The following is a 22220-nucleotide window of genomic DNA, read 5'->3' as shown; positions in this document are numbered from 1 at the left end:
ATATTACAATGTGAGTGAACTTGAAAACATTATATTGAGTGAAAGAGGCTGGGCACAAAAGACCGTATGTTGTATGATTCCATTTATGTGAAATATTCAAAATAGGCAAATTCATAGAGACAGAAAGCAGATTGTGATTGCCAGGGGCTGGGGAGGGGGGAAATGGGGATGACTGCTTAATGAGTATGGAATTTTTATGGGGGTGATAAAAATGTTCTAGAATTAGATATGGAGGTAGTTGTACAGCATTGTGGATATACTAAATACCACTGAATTGTACATTTTAAAATGTTTAAAATGATAAATTTTATGTTAAGGGAATTTTACCACACACAGAAAAAAACCTGCCACCAGGTATTTGCAGATGGCCTGAGGTATAGATAGAGACAGGTTAGACACACACATAGACACACAAACATACCCCAAACTTGAAGAGGCTTCTTTTTGCCCAAGATGGGACAATTGAGTTTTGAAAAAGATAATAATTGCAACTGGTTGAAATCCATCATAAGTGTTTAAATCCATGAATTCAAAAGGATATTGTTCTGGCTGGGCATGGTGGCTCATGCCTGTAATCCTAGCACTTTGGCAGGCCAAGGCGAGAGGATCATTTGAGCTCAGGAGTTCGAGACCAGCCTAAGCAAGAGTGATACCTCATCTCTCCTAAAAATAGAAAAATTAGCCGGGCATGGTGGCACGTGCCTGGGGTCCCAGCTACTCAGGAGGCTGAGGCAGGAAAATTGCTGGAGCCCAGGAGTTTGAGGTTGTGGTGAGCGATGATGACGCCACTGCACTCTAGCCTGGGCAACAGAGCAAGATTCTGTCTCAAAAAAAACAAAAACAAAAACATTACTGTTCTGATTACTGATAGCTACATAACATGCTTCCCTGAGCTTGGGGTAAAATAATTGTATTTATTGCCTCATTCAATTTTGGGCGTTGCCTGGGCTCAGCTGGGCAGTTCTTGTTCAGTGACCCTAAGGAAGTTGCAGTCAGATAGTGGTTGGGTCTAGAGTCATCTCTACGTTTTCCTTACTCTCATGTCTGACAGTGAATACTAGCTGCAGCTGACACCTCAGCAGAGACTGTAGCTGGACCACTTACATCTGGCATCTTTATGTGCCTGGGGTTTCCTCACAGTTTGGTGGCTGGATTCCAAGAGCAAGTATGAAGAACAAGACTTATAGCCAGGCAGAAGCTGTATTCTTTTTATCTTCTAGTGTTAGGAGTGACAGAGCATCACGTTCACTACCCTTTTTTGGTGAATTAGTAACAAAGGCCTGTAAATAGAACTCATTTTTATTGGGGGAGTAGTCAGGTTTCTGGAAGAGCATGTGGTACAGGAAATATTGCTGCAGTCAATTTTTGGTAATACATTTGGCCCTCTGGTCACAGCTGACGTCCCTCCCACATGCAAATATATCCATATCTTTTTCCAAGGACCTCCAAAGTCTCATGCCATTGCAGCATCAACATTAGGATAGCACTTTTGAACATTCTACTTGAAACTCTCTAGCTAAATCCATTAGTTCATTAGGTGTAGCTGTAACTGTACCTGATTTTCTGTTTTCTATGTCTTTCACCACAGATTACAATTTTGATAAGCTTCTGTCACTATTTTCCTCCGGGTTCCAAAAATACGTATACATTTTTTTGCTTTCCTTTAAGCCCTCACCAACAGCCTCTGAAGGCCATCAGGCTTCTGCTAACAGTCCCTTCTAGCTTCTTCTCCCCTCACCCCAACTAGTCCCAGAGTCATTACCACATGTTTTATGTTTTGTTGTAGCAGAACCCCATTCCAGGTACAAACTTACCTTTGGTTATCTGTGGCTATGTAATAGACCATCCTAAACTTAGTAACATAATTATTATTTTATAGTAGTAACATTTATTATATAAATTATATAAGTAATTATATTTATGTTATATACTTATATATGTAAATAAACATTTGTTATATAAATAAACATTAATACATAAGTAAACATTTATTACTTCTCAGTTCTAAGGATTTCTGGGCTCTGTCAGGAGTCTCTCGTGAGACCTCGAATTTTAGAAAATACAATCTGCCACAATTAGCAAAGAAAAAACCCACACTTGGTTATCTTTAGAGGATAACTGGGTAAAACATAAAAAGAAAGAATCAAGCATTTATACTGCCTTTTCTATACAAACTGTACTATTGGGTAACCAAGTTGTGGATGAGGGAAAGCATCTTCTTATAAAATTTGTTAAATGAAAAATGACAGAATTAGATACCACTTTTGCAATTTCCAAAAAAGTAATGTGTCTAGAGATTACACATCAATATGGTTGTTTAACATCATAAAAAACAGAGATGTCCACAACACTGCCTACTATATTCTCCTCAAAGAGAGCAAATTGGAATCTGAGCAAGTGTCTGGATCCAACTCTAGTCTGCAGAAAATACAGAGGACAGGAACTTACTAAATAGTACTGTTAGCAAAATCCAGTCTATGGAAAATTCTATATGTCAAAAAACCTGGTCCTTCAACGTGTAACCCAGGGAAAACTTAGAAGACATCTCTCTCTTTTTTTTTTTTTTCCAAATAGGTAAGACTAAACTGTGGTGTCTAGGAATTCATACTTGGGTGATAAAATGATAAAAATCTTACATTTTTTGACTATTAAAGCTCTACTTAGGACACTAAATACTACTTAGAATATGAAGATAGGCTAATGAATTTCATTATTGACTTTTTAAAAATCAAGACCCACTATTTTAGATAAAAACTATTGAGTCATGACAAAGTCATTCATTTCTATTTCTTTTTCACATACGTGTATGAAACTTTCTATTGCTACCACTCTTTGGACATAATTTTTCCCCATGTTTTATTGTCTTTGGACTCAGGGTACATTTTACAATTGATTGTGTGCCATTTGATTGAAAGCATTTTTTTCTTTTTTAGGTGTACATAAAAATTTTTTTGTTTTAGTATTTAATGAAATAAGATAGCTTAAAAATTAAGCCCAGCTTTAAAAAAGTAAAAGAATATTGAATATCCAGAAAAGTTTGAAAACCAATAGTACTAGAAGACTAGCCCCACCTGATTAAAACCTATTAATATTTCTAAGATGCAATATTTCTTTTTTTTTCTTTTGTTTATTTTTTTAAGGTACATTATTTAAAACAGTGTGGTATTTGTATATTCATAACTAGATCAGTGGAACAAAATAAAAAATGTAAGTTCATGTAAGAGTTTAGTATATTTTAAAAGTGGTCTGGTAGTGGGTTATTAGAACTTACTAATGTAAGCATCACTAAAGTATATAACCCTCTGTTACCCTGGTATATAACCCTCTGTTACTAAATTTGATTCGCTAAAGACAAAAAACAAAATTAAAGGTGGCATTTCAAATCGTTGGATAGTCTATGATTTAGGGACAGCTGAATAGATGTTTGAAAGAAAAGTTGAATCCATACTTCATACTTTATCCTAGTTTCAAAAATTTAAAAATAAAAAAAGAAGCCACGAAAATCCTTTCATGAAGAAACCATGCAAGGATTATTTTATAATCTAAGGGTGGCTTTCTAAGAATATGAGAAAACTCAGAAGGCATAAAATAAAAGATTGAGTTTTTATTAGACAAAAATAATTTTCTGTATGGCATAAGCTACCATAAGCAAAGATAAATAGAAGATCACAAACTGCACAAGAACTTGCAGTTAGCAGACATATAGCTAATTTATCATCATATGTAAAGAGCACTTGGATAAAGGAATATGAAAAGATCAATCTAATTTTAAAAGTTGGCAAAGAATATGCTCTGACAGTTCACAGAAAAGGAAATAATAGATCATAATTATATGAAAAGATGCGCAATCATAATAAAGTTTTTTTGTTTTGTTTTTTTAGAGACAGGGTCTCTCTGTTGCCCAGGCTGCAGTGCAGTGGCCTGGTGATAGCTCACTACAGCCTCCAACTCCTAGGCTCAAGCGATCCTCCCGCCTCAGCTTCCCAAGTAGCTGGGACTACAGGTGCGCACCACCATGCTGGCTAATTATTTAAAAATTTTTTTGTAGAGATGGGGTCACACTGTGTTGCCCAGGCTGGTCTCAGACTCCTGGTCTTACTTAAGTGATCCTCCCACCTTGGCCCCTCAAACTGCTAGGATTACAGGCATGAGCCACCATGCTGGCCAGGAATTGTAATTAAACTGAAACACCATATTTTCCCCCCTTAGATTGTCAATGATTAATAAAAACCAACTTGATTCAGTATGTTGGAGAAGATGTGGGAAAACACATACTCTTATATTACTAGAGTGGAATTTGGCTAATTTAGTAGTATTTCTCAACAAAGCAAATTTTTTTTCTAAGAACACTTTTAAGAACTGACCCCAAATTATGAATGTCTAGTGTTACTCAGGCAGTATTGTTTCTTATAACAAAAATTTAGACAAAATCTCAGTCTGTCAACTGGGGCCTGGTTAACAATATGTCAAGTAACAGCTATATAATGGAACACCTAATTACTATAAAATCACTGGGAAGCTTTTCGTGTATTGTTGATATACGACAATATAAAATATATATTCTTTTTTTAAAGAGATGGGTCTCCCTCTGTTGCACAGGCTGGACTACAGTGGCATAATCATAGCTCACTGCAACCTTGAACTCCTAGGCTCAAGTGAGGCTTGAGCCTAGGCTCCTGCCTCAGCCTCTGAGTAGCTGGTACTATACAGGCACACGCCACCATGCCCAGCTAATTTAAAAAAATTTTTTTTAGAGGCAGGGTCTTGCTGTGTTGCCCAGGTTGGTCTCACACTTTCAAAGTGTTGGGATTATAGGTGTGAGCCACCGTACTTGTTCTAAAATATATATTCTTGAATGAATTATAGTAGAGAACTGGATGTATGTTATAGTGTCATTTGTATAAAAGTGGGGAATGTCAGGAAAATAGGTACATATGGGTAAATATGTATCAACTATCTCTGGATAAACAAGAAACCGAAAGCATTCAGTTTCCTGTGGAGAGGAGAACTGGGTAGCTGGGGAAAGAATTATGAGGGAGATTTCATTCTCTAATTTTGATTTAAAACTTTAGATTCTAAATTTGTTTAATACTAGGGATTATTAATTTAGAGTCAAAATATGTTCTGTCAAAGAGAGGATAGAGGGCCAAGATAAAAGAAAGTAGAAGATGGATAAAGAAACAGATTTAAAAATATTGATTTGAATTAGGGTGTACTCAAAACTCTGTTGCTGAATTGTCTCTATATTAACCTGGAGCCAGTAATCCATTATTTTGCTTGCTGCTTAATATTCCAGTTAGCTAATTATCTACTGTTATCAGTGCCATAACTATTGACCTGAATAACTGTTTATACAATAGACCAGTAAAAAATACAACCTTAAATAAAACACAACTTCAGTGGTCTCCTGATATTTTCTCCTTAAGTCACAAAAATGGAGTTGTTGACATATAAAAATAGTTTACAATTCCATGCTACCTGCTGTACAGAATAGAAGGAAGACACCCTTTTCTGTTAAAAGCAGTTAAAAATGTTGAGAATTCTACACTTTAGGTAATAATTCAAATACTTTTTTTTTTTTGACACGAGTATAGACTGAATCAAATACTTTTTAATACCAATTATATCTACTTTACATGTTTTAAAACATCTGGTTGAGAGGAAAAAAACATCTGGTTTATTTGTTTTTCAAAATGTTTTAATACATTAGTTAAATGTTTATCTCTAGACTTTGGCAAATGGGATGTAAATTGCAACTATAATTCTAGAGTTATTTCATATGTCCTATAATCATGTGATATATTTTCTTAAAACTAAAGATATGTTAAAAAGGAAGTTTATGTTATTCTGATATTCCTTAGATACAATTTCATTAAAGAACCTAGAGAAAGCAATGTTTTGCCCTTGACTTGTTGCAGTTTGATTTTTCTACTTGGTATAAAAAACAATTTTATTTATGGATAAGTTTGAAATTTTAAATTGATAGGTATGAATGGTTTTAAGTTCATTAAAACCTTCCCCAAATGGTATTTAGATTTATTTGCTTAATTTAAGGGATCCACATATTATTAAGAAATATTTAGGTTTATGGGTTTTACTTTGATTACAACCAATTACAAAGCATAGCCCTGATCATTTGCTTTTGTATAAAGATAGACTAGTTATGTGGAGATAGGTATACTTGAGCATTTATATTAGTTAAAATATTTTTCTCAAAACTGTTGGCTTGGCTGGGCCTGGTGGCTCCCACCTGTAATCCTAGCACTCTGGGAGGCTGAGGCAGGCGGATTGCTCGAGGTCAGGAGTTCAGAACCAGCCTGAGCAAGAGTGAGACCCCATCTCTACTATAAATAGAAAGAAATTAATTGGCCAACTAATATAGAGAGAAAAAATTAGCCGGGCGTGGTGGCGCATGCCTGTAATCCCAGCCATTCGGGAGGCTGAGGCAGTAGGATTGCTTGAGCCCAGGAGTTTGAGGTTGCTGTGAGCTAGGCTGATGCCATGACACTCACTCTATCCTGGGCAACAAAGTGAGACTCTGTCTCAAAAAACAAACAAACAAAAAAACTGTTGGCTTTGAGTCTAACAGTACAATAGTATAAACCAAGAATGAACTTTTAGATGACTGCCTCTAGTTTATTGGCTACATAGTTAGTTTAGAGATGGGCAACTTGGTTTTCTGGATAAATTAAGCTGAAATTAGATCTCTCCCTTTACTGTGTATCCTATAATTCCATGTTTTTAGCTAGAGTCTGGGTGCTGTTTTTTTTTTTTCTTTTCTTTTCTTTTTTACTGTTATTTGCATTTATTTTATGTGGCATCTGTTCTTGTGCCATAAATTTTTGTTTCTTTAGTTCTTCTGGATTATCTTTCTTCTGTGTAACCTCCTCTTCTGGTTTTGAAATAATTTGTTTCTTTTCAGTGAGGATCATCTCAATGTGGCAAGGGGAGCTCATGTATGGGTTAATCCGAACATGAGCTCTGTAAACTCCCATCTTGAGTGCTTTGTTCACCTGCATATGCTCAATGACCAGAGAATCTACATCTAAACCCTTAAATTCAGCATTACTCTCTGTATTTTTAAGCATGTGCATAAAAAATTCACTCTTTTTGGGTCACCAACCCTGGGTCCAACCCCCACTGTTTGGCCTGAAGAAATTATCATTGTAATTTTGGAACAGTACACGGTTTTTTAAAGTAACATCTTTCAAATAGTTGGTGGCTTTTTGTTATATGCATACCCCTTGATGGCATGGGCAGTTTTACTAACGTTCTTAAAGTGAACATAAATATTTGAACCTCTTGACTTGCATGATTTTGTGGGGTTTTCTGGGTCGAGTGAATAGAGAACTATTTTCACAGATCATCTGAGGCCACTTAGGGGAAAAGGTTTCTTTTTAAGAGAGGGTCTTGTTCTGTTGCCTGGGCTAGAGTATAGTGGCATCATTGCAGCTCACTGCAACTTCCGACTCATGCTCAAGCTATCCTCCTGCCTCAGCCTCATGAGTAGCTGGGACTACAGACATATACCACCATGCCTAGCTAATTTTTCTATTTTTTGTAGAGTCGAAGTCACTATTGCCCAGGGTGGTCTTAAACTCCTGGCCTCAGGCAATCCTTCCACTTCAGCCTCCCAAAGTGCTAGGATTACAGGCATGAGCCATGGTACTCAGCCCTGTGGGTGATTTTTAGATGTCTAAATTAAATTTACAAAGCAAAAATAGATATTTTATATTATTTTGGGGATTTTGGCCAATTAAGAAAGCATATGGCAAATTCTAATTGTATTCAAGAAATAATTAACAAACAAAACACTTAAACGTGCTAATTAGTTATAGTCTTATGGTTTTTTAAAATATTAAAAGTAATTTTATGAGCCGTGGGGTGCAGAAAGCATCATTGTTTTAAAGAAATTATAACTGTTTCATGATAAATTGATTTCTGAAAATGAAATAATTTTTTGTTTAATGAAGACATTTGTAAAAAAAAGCATTATTTCTGTATTACCAACCCTGACAGCTTCCTAGATTCCTTTAATTTGTTGTGATGTTTTCTTCTTTAGAATTGTCTCTGTGGGAAGTTTGTCCTCCGACCGTTGCGACCATGCCAGAGATACTCTACTTCAGGCAGATCTGGGTATGTAGGATGTCTCCATATAACCAGGTCTTTCACTGTATGCTGCTTAAGGGAGGGTGTGTGTGTGTTTTCCTTAAATACGGGAATAGCTGCCTAACACTTCTTTTTAGTATATTTACCCTAAAGATTTGATGTATTATTGTTGGGGTACCTTCTAAAGTATTGTTTATTTGTAGGTAAAGTTTGTTAATGATGCATCTTTTGGTTTTTTGGTAATTGGATGGCGTACAAGGGAGACCTTCCCTACCATGTACTATCTTCCATTCTGTGAATAACAGAGTTCAGCATGTTGTAACTTAAACAAGTATTGGTTCTATTTGATATTTTATTATCTTTTATAAAGAGTTTATTATGTTTACAGAAATTTTTAATCAAGGGAGAGGAGCCTTCAAAGTTAGTGATAGTTGTGAACATCTTGAGATTTAAGTGTTAAAGGGTAGATTGCTCCATTCTTTATATCCTAGATGTCTTATTTTTTTAAAATGTTAGATTTTCATAATTAAATGTTATTATTTTCTATTGTAGACATGTTAGAAACAAATCATGAAAAAGTGATGTGCTACTGTTCTGGTAAACTTGGCTGCCGTGATCTTAGTTAGCAGTAGAGTAATAGAGGTTAGAGGTCTTTGAGACTCTTAAATTGGTATGGGAAAGTAGGTATTGGAGAGCAAATAAATATGTGTTTCCTGTTTTTTTCACTCAGGTTGACCACTGGCAAAATTGCTGGAGCTGGCCTTTTGTTTGTTGGTGGAGGTATTGGTGGCACTATCCTATATGCTAAATGGGATTCCCATTTCCGGGAAAGTGTAGAGAAAACCATACCTTACTCAGACAAACTCTTTGAGGTGGTTCTTGGTTCTGCACCGTATAATGTTCCATTGCCAAAGAAACCGGTAAGAGTTTTAAACAATATTGTAATTTATCCAATGGAGTATTTTAAAAGCAGGTTGTTTTCATCTCAAAAATGCAGTTGTCTTTTTTTTTTTTGAGACAGAGTCTCGCTTTGTTGCCCAGGCTAGAGTGAGTGCCGTGGCGTCAGCCTAGCTCACAGCAACCTCAAACTCCTGGGCTCGAGTGATCCTTCTGCCTCAGCCTCCCGAGTAGCTGGGACTACAGGCATGCGCCACCATGCCCGGCTAATTTTTTTATATATATATCAGTTGGCCAATTAATTTCTTTCTGTTTTATAGTAGAGACGGGGTCTCGCTCTTGCTCAGGCTGGTTTCGAACTCCTGACCTTGAGCAATCCGCCCGCCTCGGCCTCCCAAGAGCTAGGATTACAGGCGTGAGCCACAGCGCCCGGCCAGCAGTTGTCTTTTGGTATCCATGAGGGATTGATTCCAAGACCTCCTGCAAGTACCAAAATCCCATGGATGTTCAAGTCTCTGATATAAAATGGTGTGGTATTTGCATATAACCTATGTACATCTTCCCATATACTTGAAATCATCTCTAGATTACTTATAATATCTAATACAATGTAAATACTATGTAAATAGTTATACTGTATTGTTTAGGGAATAATGACAAGAAAAATCTGTAAATGTTCAGTACAGATGCAAGTTTTTTAAAAAATATTTTTGGTCTGGAGTTGGTTGAATCCACAGATGTGGGACCCATGGATATGGAGAGCCAACAAATATTTTGTATAATTCAGTGCAACTTGCCAGCTGTGTGTTTGTTAGTTCTTTTTAAATTGAACTAATAGTAATGAGTAGAGATGGATTTTTATCTTTTTGGAGTTCCATAAGTATTCTCAGTTAGTACATACCACATAGAAGGTAATTGCACAAGGGTAAATGGAGGGGACAGCTTAGGTGGAGGTAACTATGGCTGCCCTGTGGACTGAGGGTGATCTTTATGTCAGCTCACACTGGTGCAGCTGTCAAGCTCTTTCTTAGAACACACTATGAACTTAAATGTGGAATGGTCATGCCGAAGAACCCACATGTTATGGTTAGTAATGGCACCTTTTAGACCAGAAAACAGTGACAGAATTTTCAGCTACATGCTGATTGTTTGATAGGGATATCTTGTATTTCTGAAACTTCATACATATTTTTCAGACTTTCACTCTTTATTCCCCCCCCAATTTTTTTTTGAAACTCTTACCCTAAGTATTTCTTCAAATACAGCTTCTTGTAAACAAAATCTTTTAAAAGAGCATAGATTTTTTTGGCTGTTTGTTATTGGGCATTTCTTTATGCTATGAGGCTGGACATGGCTGATCAGTTCTTTCTTAGAAAATGGGTGAATTTCTGTTCTTTTAAGATCTAGCATGGTCTATGGACCAATCGTATAACAAAGTTAATATTTGGAAAAGCAAGTGTCTTCTGACTTCCTCCCCATACCCGACCCTAAGCATGCTTTCTCAGAATGTTCTTGGCTAGTCTTGTACATCATTTATTCTTCCATATGAGCTTTCCTACACTGGCTGAGGGAGATAGTTTTTCAGCTTCAGTAATCAAGGAGCAGAATCCTGTGGATTTATTCTAAAATCTTGGTTCTATTTTAGCCTTCATGACCCAGGAGAAATAGCTGGAAGCAGTTCTAGGAGCATGGAGTCAGGCTGAAAAATTCAGGACAGTGTTCTTTTCTTATTTGACATGACTTCAGATGTCATTCTTTGTAGATGGATCCCTTCTTTCTCCAAATAGCCTTGGCCTCTCCTCATTCCACCTTAGTTACTGTGCAGGACATTTCTGCTTAATAACTCAGCGTGTTCATACTATTCCACCTCCAAATTACACTCTTCCTGATTTGCTTTTTTTGTATTAAGGACTATACCAAGGTGTAAGGTAGCTAGGTTAGAATTTTTAGATTCTTCCTTATAGTTGCCCATGTTTTGTTAGCTATCCTATCTTGTTTAATTTTCTTACATTATCCGTATCCCTACCCCTTTTCTGACCTTTATCACTTCATATCCAAATCCAAATTATCTTCTGAAAACTAAGCCTGTTGGCTCTCCCCACACACATAGTCTTTTCCATCCTCCTCGTCTCCGCCCCCCAGATTGCTCCCTCTAATAAAATCTAGGTCATCCTCATATCAATACCAGAGAATCTTCTAAAATAAGTGCAATTGTTCGAATGTTTATAGCAACACAATTCACAATTGCAAATATGTGGAAATAGCCCAAGTGCCCATCAATACATGAGTGGATTAATAAAATGTGGTATATGTATACCATGGAGTTCTACTCAGTCACAGAAAACAATGGTGATCTAGCACCTCTTCTATTATCCTGGTTAGAGCTGGAGCCCATTCTACTAAGTGAAGTATCACAAGAATGGAAAAACAAGCACCACATGTACTCACCATCAAATTGGTATTAACTGATCAACACTTAAGTGCACATATAGTAATAGCATTCATCAGGTGTCAGACAGATGGGAGGAGGGGATGGTTATATACACACCTAATGGGTGCAGTATGCACCGTCTGGAGGATGGACATGATGGAAGCTCTGACTTGGGTAGGGCAAAGGGAATATATGTAACCTAAACATTTGCACTCCCATAATATACTTTGAAATATACATAATATATTTTGAAATAAAACAAAAATAAAAATAAAATGAGTGCAATTAGGTTTTCATATTTTCATGATACCACTTATCAGGAACCTTCAAACATTTCCTATTGTTTAAAAGACAGAAGACGACAGAATGTGAAAACTCAAGAGAACTTAAGGATTGTCTTCACATTCTGAATAAGGAAAATGAAGCCAGGAGTGGTTAAATGTTAGCCTAGGAGCTAGCCACTGGGTTTCTTTATTTCTGTAGTTTGTAGTCTTTTTTTTTTTTTTTTTTTTTTTTTTTTGAGACAGAGTCTCACTTTGTTGCCCAGGCTAGAGTGATTGCTGTGGTGTCAGCCTAGCTCACAGCAACCTCAAACTCCTGGGCTTAAGCCATCCTTCTGCCTCAGCCTCCCGAGTAGCTGGGACTACAGGCGTGCGCCACCATGCCCAGCTAATTTTTTCTATATGTATTAGTTGGCCAATTACTTTCTTTCTATTTATAGTAGAGACGGGGGTCTCGCTCTTGCTCAGGTTGGTTTCGAACTCCTGAACGCAAACAATCTGCCTGCCTTGGCCTCCGAGAGAGCTAGGATTACAGGTGTGAGCCAACGCCCTACCTGTAGTTTGTAGTCTTAACGAGTTCTTAGGTTGACATTCTGTACCTTTGGCAGTCTGACACTTGTTTGCCTTTCTAGCCTTATCTCCTGCATATAAATCCTTACGTCTATGCCAGTTAACTTATAAGTATGTCTTGTGCTTTCTATTCATTCATTTATCCAACAGATGTTATTCAAGTGATTATTATGTTCCAGGCACTGTTCCAAGGACCTTGATCAAAGCACAGAACTCAACAAAGATCCCTTCTATTTGCACAACTTTTTTCATGGTGGTCTTCTACCCAGATTGACTTCCTTTCCTTTGCCCTATAATGTTCCCTTCGAGGCCTACATCCTCCACTGCACAGACCTAAGTGAATTTTCTTAACTCTGAATTACAATAGCAGTTGGTGTTTTTATTTTTTACCATTTATTCAGCATTCTCTACTGTTGTGCATTGTTACCATCTTGTTGCTTTCAAAAGCTAGGTATTTTATGGTAACTTCTTTAGTTTCAACATGCTTAGTGATATGTAGAGAGTAAATATTTTCTCAATATGCATAAAATCTTTTTTATGAACATGGAGTAAGAACCTGCCTAAATAGATATAAATATTATGTTCCTGGATGGAACTTAATGTCATAAAAGTGTCATTTCTCTCAAATATATGTTTTTCTTTCTTTCTTTTTTTTTTTTGAGTCAGAGTCTCACTCTGTTGCCCTGGCTAGAGTGCCGTGGTGTTAGCCTAGCTCACAGCAACCTCAAACTCCTGGGATCAAGTGATCCTCCTGTCTCAGCCTCCCGAGTAGTTGGGACTACAGGTGCACACCATGATGTCCAGCTAATTTTTTATATTTTTAGTAGAGACGGGGTCTCACTCTTGGTCAGGCTGATCTCAAACTCCTAAGCTTAAATGATCTACTTGCCTCAGCCTCCCAGATTGCTAGGATTACAGGCGTGAGCCACCATGCCTGGCCTCAGATTTCTTTTAAACATGTATATATTTGAGAGAAATTATGTTTTCATGATAAATGTATACACACACATAAATCTGTAAGAATTCTAATGGATTTTTCTAGAGGGTGAGAAACCAGACAATATGATTTTAAAATTCATATGGAAGAATTAATGATGTGTAAGACTAATCAATAACATTTTGCAGAAGGGGTAGAGAGGGCTCAGAGGACACTTGCTTTTCTAGATATTGACTGTTTTTTTTGTTTGTTTGTTTGTTTGGTTTTTTTTTTTTTTGAGACAGAGTCTCACTTTGTTGCCCAGGCTAGAGTGAGTGCCGTGGTATCAGCCTAGCTCACAGCAACCTCAAACTCCTGGGCTCAGGTGATCCTCCTGCCTCAGCCTCCCAAGTAGCTGGGACTACAGGCATGCACCACCATGCCCGGCTAATTTTTTCTCTATATATTAGTTGGCCAATTAATTTCTTTCTATTTATAGTAGAGACAGGGTCTCGCTCAGGCTGGTTTCGAACTCCTGACCTCGAGCAATCCGCCCGCCTTGGCCTCCCAGAGAGCTAGGATTACAGGCGTGAGCCACCGCGCCTTGTCGATATTTTGTTATAATGCTACTTTAATAAAAAAAGGTTTTAACACAGGAAAAGAAATTAGAGGAACAGAACAACCAAATTTGGAAACAGATCACACACACACACACACGTTTATGTGAGAGTGCGAGTTGCTAGAACCTTATGTGAAAGTGATCTTTTAACATGTTTTAAAGATATACAACATTTTCGACCCAGTAATTCTTCTTCTCGGAAAGTATCCCACAGATATTATGTGGTGCTTTTCCATTATATGGACAGAGATGTTCATTGCTTTGTTGTTTGTAGAAACAGAAAAAAAAACCTTGAATGTCTATAAATAGCGAAATTGACCAAATTATGGGATATCCTTACCTGAGGATATCATACAACTGAAAAGAATTTCTTGACCTGAAACAGAATGTCCATGATATATTGTTAAATGAAAAAAAAAAAAGGCAAGTTACATGATAATTTGTATAATATAACACTATTTTAGTTTGTTTAAGGAAGTGAAAAACTGTATATGTTTATATAGTTGGGCTTATGCTTAGGAATAGAAGGATAGATTTCAGGCTGTTAGCAGTGGCTACCTGAGAGAGCTAGAAGGGAAAAGAGCAGTGAAGAGACAAATTAAAACCACCAATATATCTTGGCATTATTTTGCTTGTTACTTGCTTTTCTTATTGATTGGTTGATTGATTGATTGAGACAGGCTCTGGCTCTCTTGCCCAGGCTGGAGTGCAGTGGAGTGCACAGCTTGATGCAACCTTGAACTTCTGGGCTCAAGTGATCCTCTGGTCTCAGCCTTCTGAATAGCTAGATGCCCACTACTATGCCTGGCTAATTTAAATTTTTTTTTGTAGAAACAGGGTCTTGCTATGCTGCCCAGGCTTGTCTTGAACTCTTGGGCTCAAGCAATTCTCCCACCTGAGCCTCCCACAGTGCTGGGACTATAGGTGTGTGCCATTGCACCAGGCTAACATTTTTCTCATAACTTAAAACTAATAACATTTGAATACATAGAAAGTGGATATATTTTTGGTTTCTGGTAGTGACAAAGTTCAGAACCATTTCTGTTATGTTTAAGTAGCCATCTTAGGGATATCTGAGTCCCACTGCCAAACTCTGGCAGAAAGTGGGACAATATTAATGGAAATAAAAATATTTCTATTACTCAGTACTTTTCTCTGGCATATCATCTGGCAGTCCTCTTAAGTGAATAGGGCCCTAAACTTAAGGCAGGCAATAATTGGGACAGAGGAAAGTAGGCAATACTTATAAATTGGTCATGTATCTTAGTGTGTAATTGCATAAATCCTGGAAATCAAAGAAACAAAAAACTAATTTTTATTTTTACTTAGAGCCTCTAAAAATCATTTGCTTCTGAGTATATACAGAAGACACCATAACTTTATCTTAGTATTTTATTTCATTTTATTTTTTTTTTGAGACAGAGTCTCACTTTTGTTGCCCTGGCTAGAGTGAGTGCCGTGGCGTCAGCCTAGCTCACAGCAACCTCAAACTCCTGGGCTCAAGCGATCCTCCTGCCTCAGCCTCCCAAGTAGCTCGGACTACAGGCATGCGCCACCATGCCCGGCTAATTTTTTGTATATATATATTTTTTAGTTGGTCAATTAATTTCTTTCTATTTTTAGTAGAGACGGGGTCTCGCTCAGGATGGTTTCGAACTCCCAACCTCGAGCAATCCGCCCGCCTCGGCCTCCCAGAGTGCTAGGATTACAGGCGTGAGCCACCGCGCCCGGCCTATCTTAGTATTGAGTATATAAAGGAATAGTGTTTAATGGGAAGGTCATCCATCATGAACTTTATTAGTCACTCTAAGAGAAGAAGCCTTTATTAATACTAAAATATGGGTTAGTCATCCGGAATGAAATTTTTGGACTGTGTTTTTCTAGTAGTGATGGATTCTCTTACTTTGTTTAATAAAATACATATTTAAAGTGTTGATAGTTTTACGTTAAAGGCCTGAAAGACTTTTAAAATATTGCAGTTTACTGTATGTTACTTTTTTAAAAAAAATAGTATTATATCTGAAATGTAAATGTTTTTTATTTCCATAGATTCAGTCTGCTCCACTAAAAATCTCTAGTGTATCAGAGGTAATGAAAGAATCTAAACAGCCTGCCTCACAACTCCAGAAACAAAAGGGAGATACTCCAGCTTTGACAACAGGTACTTATATTTAGAATCATCCTTTTAAAATTATAGGTAAATTAATTTTTCTAATGTATTTGTACCCATAGTCAAGAGGAAGGCTCTTCCCCAGTAAAGACACTTATGGCCTCTAGCTCTTATCCTGTGGGAAGGAGCATTCTTACCTGTTTTTTTGGCTTTCATTTGAGGGGCTGAGTGGGATGGGGAATTGGGCTTTATTGTGAACAACTGTTGAGTGAGGGGAGCAGCAAGAAGTGTCAGACTTTATTTTTCCCTGCAACAGACTGTATTTTTCCCTCTACACTTTATTTTTCTCTTTCTTGTAGAGCTTTCCCCTCTTTGGATTTAAAATTTATTCTCTTTTATCTTTTTTCTACCACTTCACTGATTCTCTCTCCTGTCTTAGAATTGAAAGAGTCTTGCTGTGGTCACTGTAGATAATTTTTGCCTTCAGAATTTACCAGTCATCCCACCTTAATTTACAACACTTGCCTAACTCTAACCTGTTCAGTATATATTTGAACTTCTTTACGTTTCTCTTTTGTTACTTCTGTATTTGATTAAATCTCCTGACTATATTTCATTCGGCAGATATTCATTGGGTGTCTATTATGTATGTACTTGGCATTCTTGTAGGCACTGGGGATATGGCAGTGAACAACATAGTTTTAAAAAAATCTCAGCTAATACTCCTTGGTGTAATGAAGCAAGGAAGTTCATAAAAATAAACAGTAAAATATATGGGATGTCAGACAGGATGGGAAGGAATATTGCAGTTTTAAAAAGAGTGGATAAAGAAAGCCTCACCTGGAAGGGATCATCTGAGCAAACACCAGAAAGAGAAGAGAGTAAGTCATGTAATAGGCTGGTGGGGAAAAGCATCCCAGGCATTGGGATTAGCTAGTGCAAAGGCTCAGCATATTTAAGTAAGGGTTACATGAGGCTGCAGTGAATTGATTGAGGGGAGACCAGGAGCAAATGCAGTTAGAGAAAGAGCAGAAAGCCTATCATAGCAGTCCTTGGAAGCCATTGTCAGGATTTTGTTGTATATTCTGAGTGGGACAGGAAAAGGATGCTGAGCCAAGGGAGTGATATCTGACTTATTTTAATACGGTCATCTGGCTGTTGTGAATAGGTAATGGACCAAGGGCAGAAGCAGGGTGACCAGTTAATGGGTTTTGTGATAACCCAGCTATGTCTCTTATGTGGGACCTTCAGTTCATTTAAAATTTTTTGTATCTATTTTGTTGCTTTTTTTCCTCATTACATCTCTAGAATTGTTTATTTTCCTTTTCTTTTCTTTTTCTTTTTTTTTTTTTGAGACAGTGTCTCTCTTTGTTGCCCAGGCTAGAGTGAGTACCGTGGCGTCAGCCTAGCTCACAGCAACCTTAGTCTCCTGGGTTCAAGCAATCCTTCTGCCTCAGCGTCCTGAGTAGCTGGGACTACAGGCATGCGCCACCATGCCCGGCTAATTTTTTCTATAGATATTAGTTGGGCAATTAATTTCTTTCTATTTATAGTAGAGATGGGGTCTCGCTCTTGCTCAGGCTGGTTTCGAACTCCTGACCTCGAGCAATCTGCCCACCTCGGCTTCCCAGAGTGCTATAGAATTGTTTATTTTCCTCTTCTATCAACACTTTTATTTATAATTTATAAGCTATTGGTTTTTTAACCTTCCTTTCTTTAAAGTTATGTAATTAAAAAAAAATTAAGTTCTGTTCTTTTTCACTAACTTATGGTCTTCACTGAACTTTCTTCTTTGTGTTTAAAACTGTAATCTTGTTCCTGTTCACACCTCTCCTTTCATCTCTACCTCTCTTCAAAGCAATTAAAAAGTATTCTTTGGTTAATTGCTTTCTTTTGTCTATATTATAGGCTGTTTCTTCCTTTGTTGCTCTTTTTCTGTGTTATGTAAATCTAAGGTCTACTTCTTATATGTTAAGTTTTAATACTGTTACTAGAAGTCTTGCCTGAGCATAATGATGGTTAAAATGCAGATCGATGCAGACAAGACTTCTTGCAGATAAGACATGTGGCAGTACATGTTTTTGTGCCTTTAAGAAGTCAGATGTGAATTGGGTTGTAGTAGTAGTAGATTTCCTATGTGTTTCTCTGTTAACCCAGGAAAGTGTAAATACCATGAGTAACATACATTTATAGCACCTACAGAAGCAGCTCAAATTATTTCTGCAGCAGATGTTACACCGTCGGTCCCAGCCCCTGCTATTGAGCATGAAGAAGCCATAAAAACTGATCGCCGTGAAACTGGTGAAAGAAAACCTACGCCTGCGCTTTCAGGTAGTTTACTTATATTTGTTCTTTTGTGCATGATGTGCGCATCAAAACTAAGGCCTAGGCAACACCTAGACACTAAGTATACATTTATATTGGGTTTAAGTCTTTAGGCTTTCTTAGGAAATTTTTAAAAATTAAATGTTTTACTGCATCTTTGAAAACAAGGAAGTTAAGAGCTGATTCCTGATTCCTATTTCTTCATTTTGGAATCATTAAGATTGGTGATGTGGTTTTAGACTCCTTACCAGAAGAATTCTCTGCATTGATGTAACTGGCAAGTACAATTGATGATGATGATGTTTTTATGTCCCTGTTAGCTGTTAAAATTCTGTGCTGACATTTGATTTCCTCTTATTTACTTTTGCTGCAAGAGGAAGCATCCTCATCTTCTGTAAGGGAACGACCACCTGAAGAAGTTGCAGCTCGCCTTGCACAACAGGAAAAACAAGAACAAGTTAAACTTGAGTGTATGTAAATCAAACAGCTTCTTAAGGACTTTTGCAGGTCATCTCTTGGTTGCTCTCTTCTTAAACCATCAGCACAAGTTTGTCATCTATCAGTTAGTTGTAGTTTCTTTCTTTATTTTAGTGGCATTGCCCTATTCACCACCTTCATTATATTGTGTTCTTTCCATCTAAATTTCTTTTACACAGGGGTCAAGAGCTCGCTTTAGTATTAGTTTATTAAATATGAAATGTCTGGCCAGATGCGGTGGCTCACGTCTGTAATCCTAGCACCCTGGGAGGCCAAGGTGGGAGGATCACTCAAGGTCAGGAGTTTGAGACTAGCCTGGGGAAGAACGAGACCCCGTCTCTACTAAAAATAGAAAGAAATTAGCTGGACAACTAAAAATATATATAAAAAATTAGCCAGGCATGATGGCGCATGCCTATAGTCCCAGCTACTTGGGAGGCTCTTGCAGGAGGATCACTGGAGCCCAAGAGTTTAAGGTTGCTGTGAGCTAGGCTGACACCACGACACTGTAACCCAGGCAACAGAGCCAGACTTGTCTCAAAAAAAAAAAAAAAAAAAAAAACAACATATGAAATATCCAGTTTCCTTAAGTATTAAGTTTAACAGTTGATATCTCTGACATTTCACTTTGACACTTATTTCATTTTTATTGTGAAGGTACATCCTCTGTCTGTGAAACACTTGTTTTGGCTTGTGATTATCTTTCAAATTTTTTAGACCAATTTTTGTGAAACCGCAGATAAGTCAAAATTTGTGTTATTTTTAAATATGAGATCCATCATAGAACCAGTGCGGCACAGGTAGCTTAAAACATCAACAAAGTGTTTGAGCAGGATGTGGCTAATGAACACACAATATGTTGATGACTTGAGAATTTCCATTCTGGTGGTTTTAATCTTGAAAATGAGCCATGTGGGCAACCTGAGACCAAGGTGGACAATGATGAGCTGAAAACTGTGTTGGAAGCAAATCCATCTCAACCTATGTATGAATTAGCAACAAGGTGTAACGCCACTATTCCAACAATATTGGACTATTTGAAACAAATCAGCAAGATAAAGAGGCTGGATAGATGGTTACCACATGAATTAAATGAGCGTCAGAAGAGAAATCGTCTCAAAGTTTGCCTTTCTTTGCTGTCATGACTAAAGGTGAACCATTTCTACACTGTATTGTTACGTGTGATGAAAAATGGATTCTTTTTTACAATCACGAGCGTTTGGCACAATGGTTGGATAAAGATGAAGTGCCAAAACACCGTCCAAAACTGAATATTCATCAAGAAAAGCTACTGATGTCTGTTTGGTGGTCCAGTGCTGGTAATAACCATGACAGCCTCGTGAAACCTGGTGAATCAATTACATATGTCTACTATAACCAATTGGATGAAACGATGAGAATGCTTGCAATTAAGCAGCCAAGAGCAAGACAGGGCTCGACCACATCGCACAGACGTTGCTCAAATAGAAACTCTTAGAAACTCTCTGTCATTCACCATATTCACCAGACCCTGCAGCAACTGATTATCACTTCTTCCAGGCTTTAGAGCACTTCTTGCAAGGAAAAACATTCAGTTCTCAACCAGCTGTGGAAAACGCCTTTTGAGATTTCTTCACCACTTGCTCTCCAGATTTCTTTGTTGCTGGCTTAAACAAGCTATTGTTGACATGGCAAAACCATGTAGATAGTTTAGGCGCATACTTTGATTAATTGTACTGCGTCTTTGCCCAATTTTTTTTTTTTTTTTTGAGAGTCTCCCATGGTCAGCTGGGGTAGAGTATAGTGGCGTCGTCATAGCTTACTGTAACCTCAAACTTCTCCTGGGCTCCAGCAATCCTCCTGCCTCAGCCTCCCGAGTAGCTGGGCCTATATGTGTGCACCACCACACCCAGCTAATTTTTCTATTTTTGGTAGAGACAGGGTCTCACTATGTTGCTCAGGCTGGTCTCAAACTCCTGAGCTCAAATGATCCTCTTGCCTCAGTCTCCCAAAGTGCTAGGATTACAAGCGTGAGTCACTGCGCCCAGCCAATTGTACTTCTTGTTTGAGATATGATAAACTACACTTTTGATTTGAAGTCAGACATTTCATATTTAATGACCTAATATATAGTTGGTGAAAATTCCAAATAATACATGTACTCTCACCATTTGTTTTATTATGGTTAGTGCTGAAGATTCATCATACTCTGGGAGATAGAAATTGATTGTTTTTGTTTTAGCTACTTGCTTGGGAGACTTTTAATTGTTAAACTTATAAATTTATTTGTTGGAGCTAGAATGGCTCACATACTACCTTATCATCTAGCCTCTAGACTCTCACTCTAGTAGCGTTCTTATATGACATTGGTGAGCTAAGTTACAATTTTATGTTAAGTTTTTTGATGGTTTAACAAAGATAATAGTTACCAAAAAATGTACTTTCCTATCTTAAAGCACCTGGGACATAATGTATTGTATTTTGCTGCAGTATATTGGTGTCTCTGAGGTAGTAGGGTGTGTAGCTTTTGCTGGACAGATAGTTATTTTAAATTCTGATGGCAGTTATTTGTACTTTTTTGGTCTTCCCGTCACTTATTTCTATTTGTTCCTTCTTCCCTTCTTATAATATGTTGATTTTGCCCTAATTTGAGGAGCCGAGCTTGTTAGGGTTGTATAAAAGCATAGAAGGGACAGAATGAACATAGATGTTGGGTATTAGTTTGGCTATTTAGATTTGGGTTTTTGTTTTTTTGCATTCTTCTGAGTTTTTTGCCATGTTACAAATAGTTGAGAATGTTGAATAAATGACTTCTAAATAGGTGTAATATTTCTGTATTTTTTTTCCCATTTCTTAATTTTTCCTGAATTCTCTACTACTACAGGATTACTTTTTCTGTTATTCATATTTTTTCTTCACTTTTCACTTTTTTCACTTTATCATATGGGCACCTTGAATTAAGTTATACATTTAAAATGGAGGATTTTATCTTTTACCTCGTAGTTTTCTCCCAAACTTTACTTTTAAAATGTGTGCATGTATATGTGTAATTTGTATCAGGGATCAGAGCATAGTATATAGACGAGCACATTGTACAGAAGAGAGCTTGAATCAGCAGGTAGCCTCTCTGCAGTGGTTCACTGCCATCTGCACATAGATGTCTGCCATTAACTCAAGCACGTCATGGGTGCCAAATACCGCATTTTCTCTCCCTTCCATCTTTGTCTCTTTGTATCTCCTGCTCTTCAGTTTAACTTCAGCATCACAATAATTTCTTGGTATTTTTTCTCATTATTAGCTTTCTTCTTTTATCTTTGTTCAGTGGTACCCCATGTGGTTCATCAGGTTCCATTTGTTCATCACTAGTTTATGCTTCTTTTGCTCAAAGTCACCTTATGTTTCTGTCTCATCTACCAAATGTATTTTCTATTTCTCTGTTATCTCTGTTATAAATTATTATTAATTAGTATTCTCACTGTCCTTTTTTTCTTCAAATAACCATTTTT

At 37.3% G+C, this 22220-nt stretch overlaps 1 protein-coding gene across 11 annotated transcripts in view; it reads left to right on the top strand.

Moving 5' to 3' along the window:
• IMMT (inner membrane mitochondrial protein) overlaps positions 1-22220 on the top strand; it is a 45265-nt gene that overhangs the window by 6533 nt on the left and 16512 nt on the right. For 2 of the 11 annotated variants that reach the window (XM_076000948.1, XM_012774315.3), the window contains exons 2-6: positions 8063-8136; positions 8840-9029; positions 15873-15984; positions 18163-18264; positions 18633-18728. In XM_076000948.1, coding sequence (XP_075857063.1) covers positions 8063-8136; positions 8840-9029; positions 15873-15984; positions 18163-18264; positions 18633-18728 — 574 coding nt within the window. Of the gene's footprint in view, positions 1-8062; positions 8137-8839; positions 9030-15872; positions 15985-18126; positions 18265-18632; positions 18737-22220 lie in introns of those variants that run through there. The other 9 variants (XM_012774314.2, XM_076000947.1, XM_012774313.3 and 6 more) reach the window with 7 other exon arrangements.

This window comes from Microcebus murinus, chromosome 3 (assembly GCF_040939455.1).
Source record: "Microcebus murinus isolate Inina chromosome 3, M.murinus_Inina_mat1.0, whole genome shotgun sequence".
Lineage (NCBI taxonomy): Eukaryota > Metazoa > Chordata > Mammalia > Primates > Cheirogaleidae > Microcebus > Microcebus murinus.
This window is presented reverse-complemented; position numbering and strand designations above follow the sequence as displayed.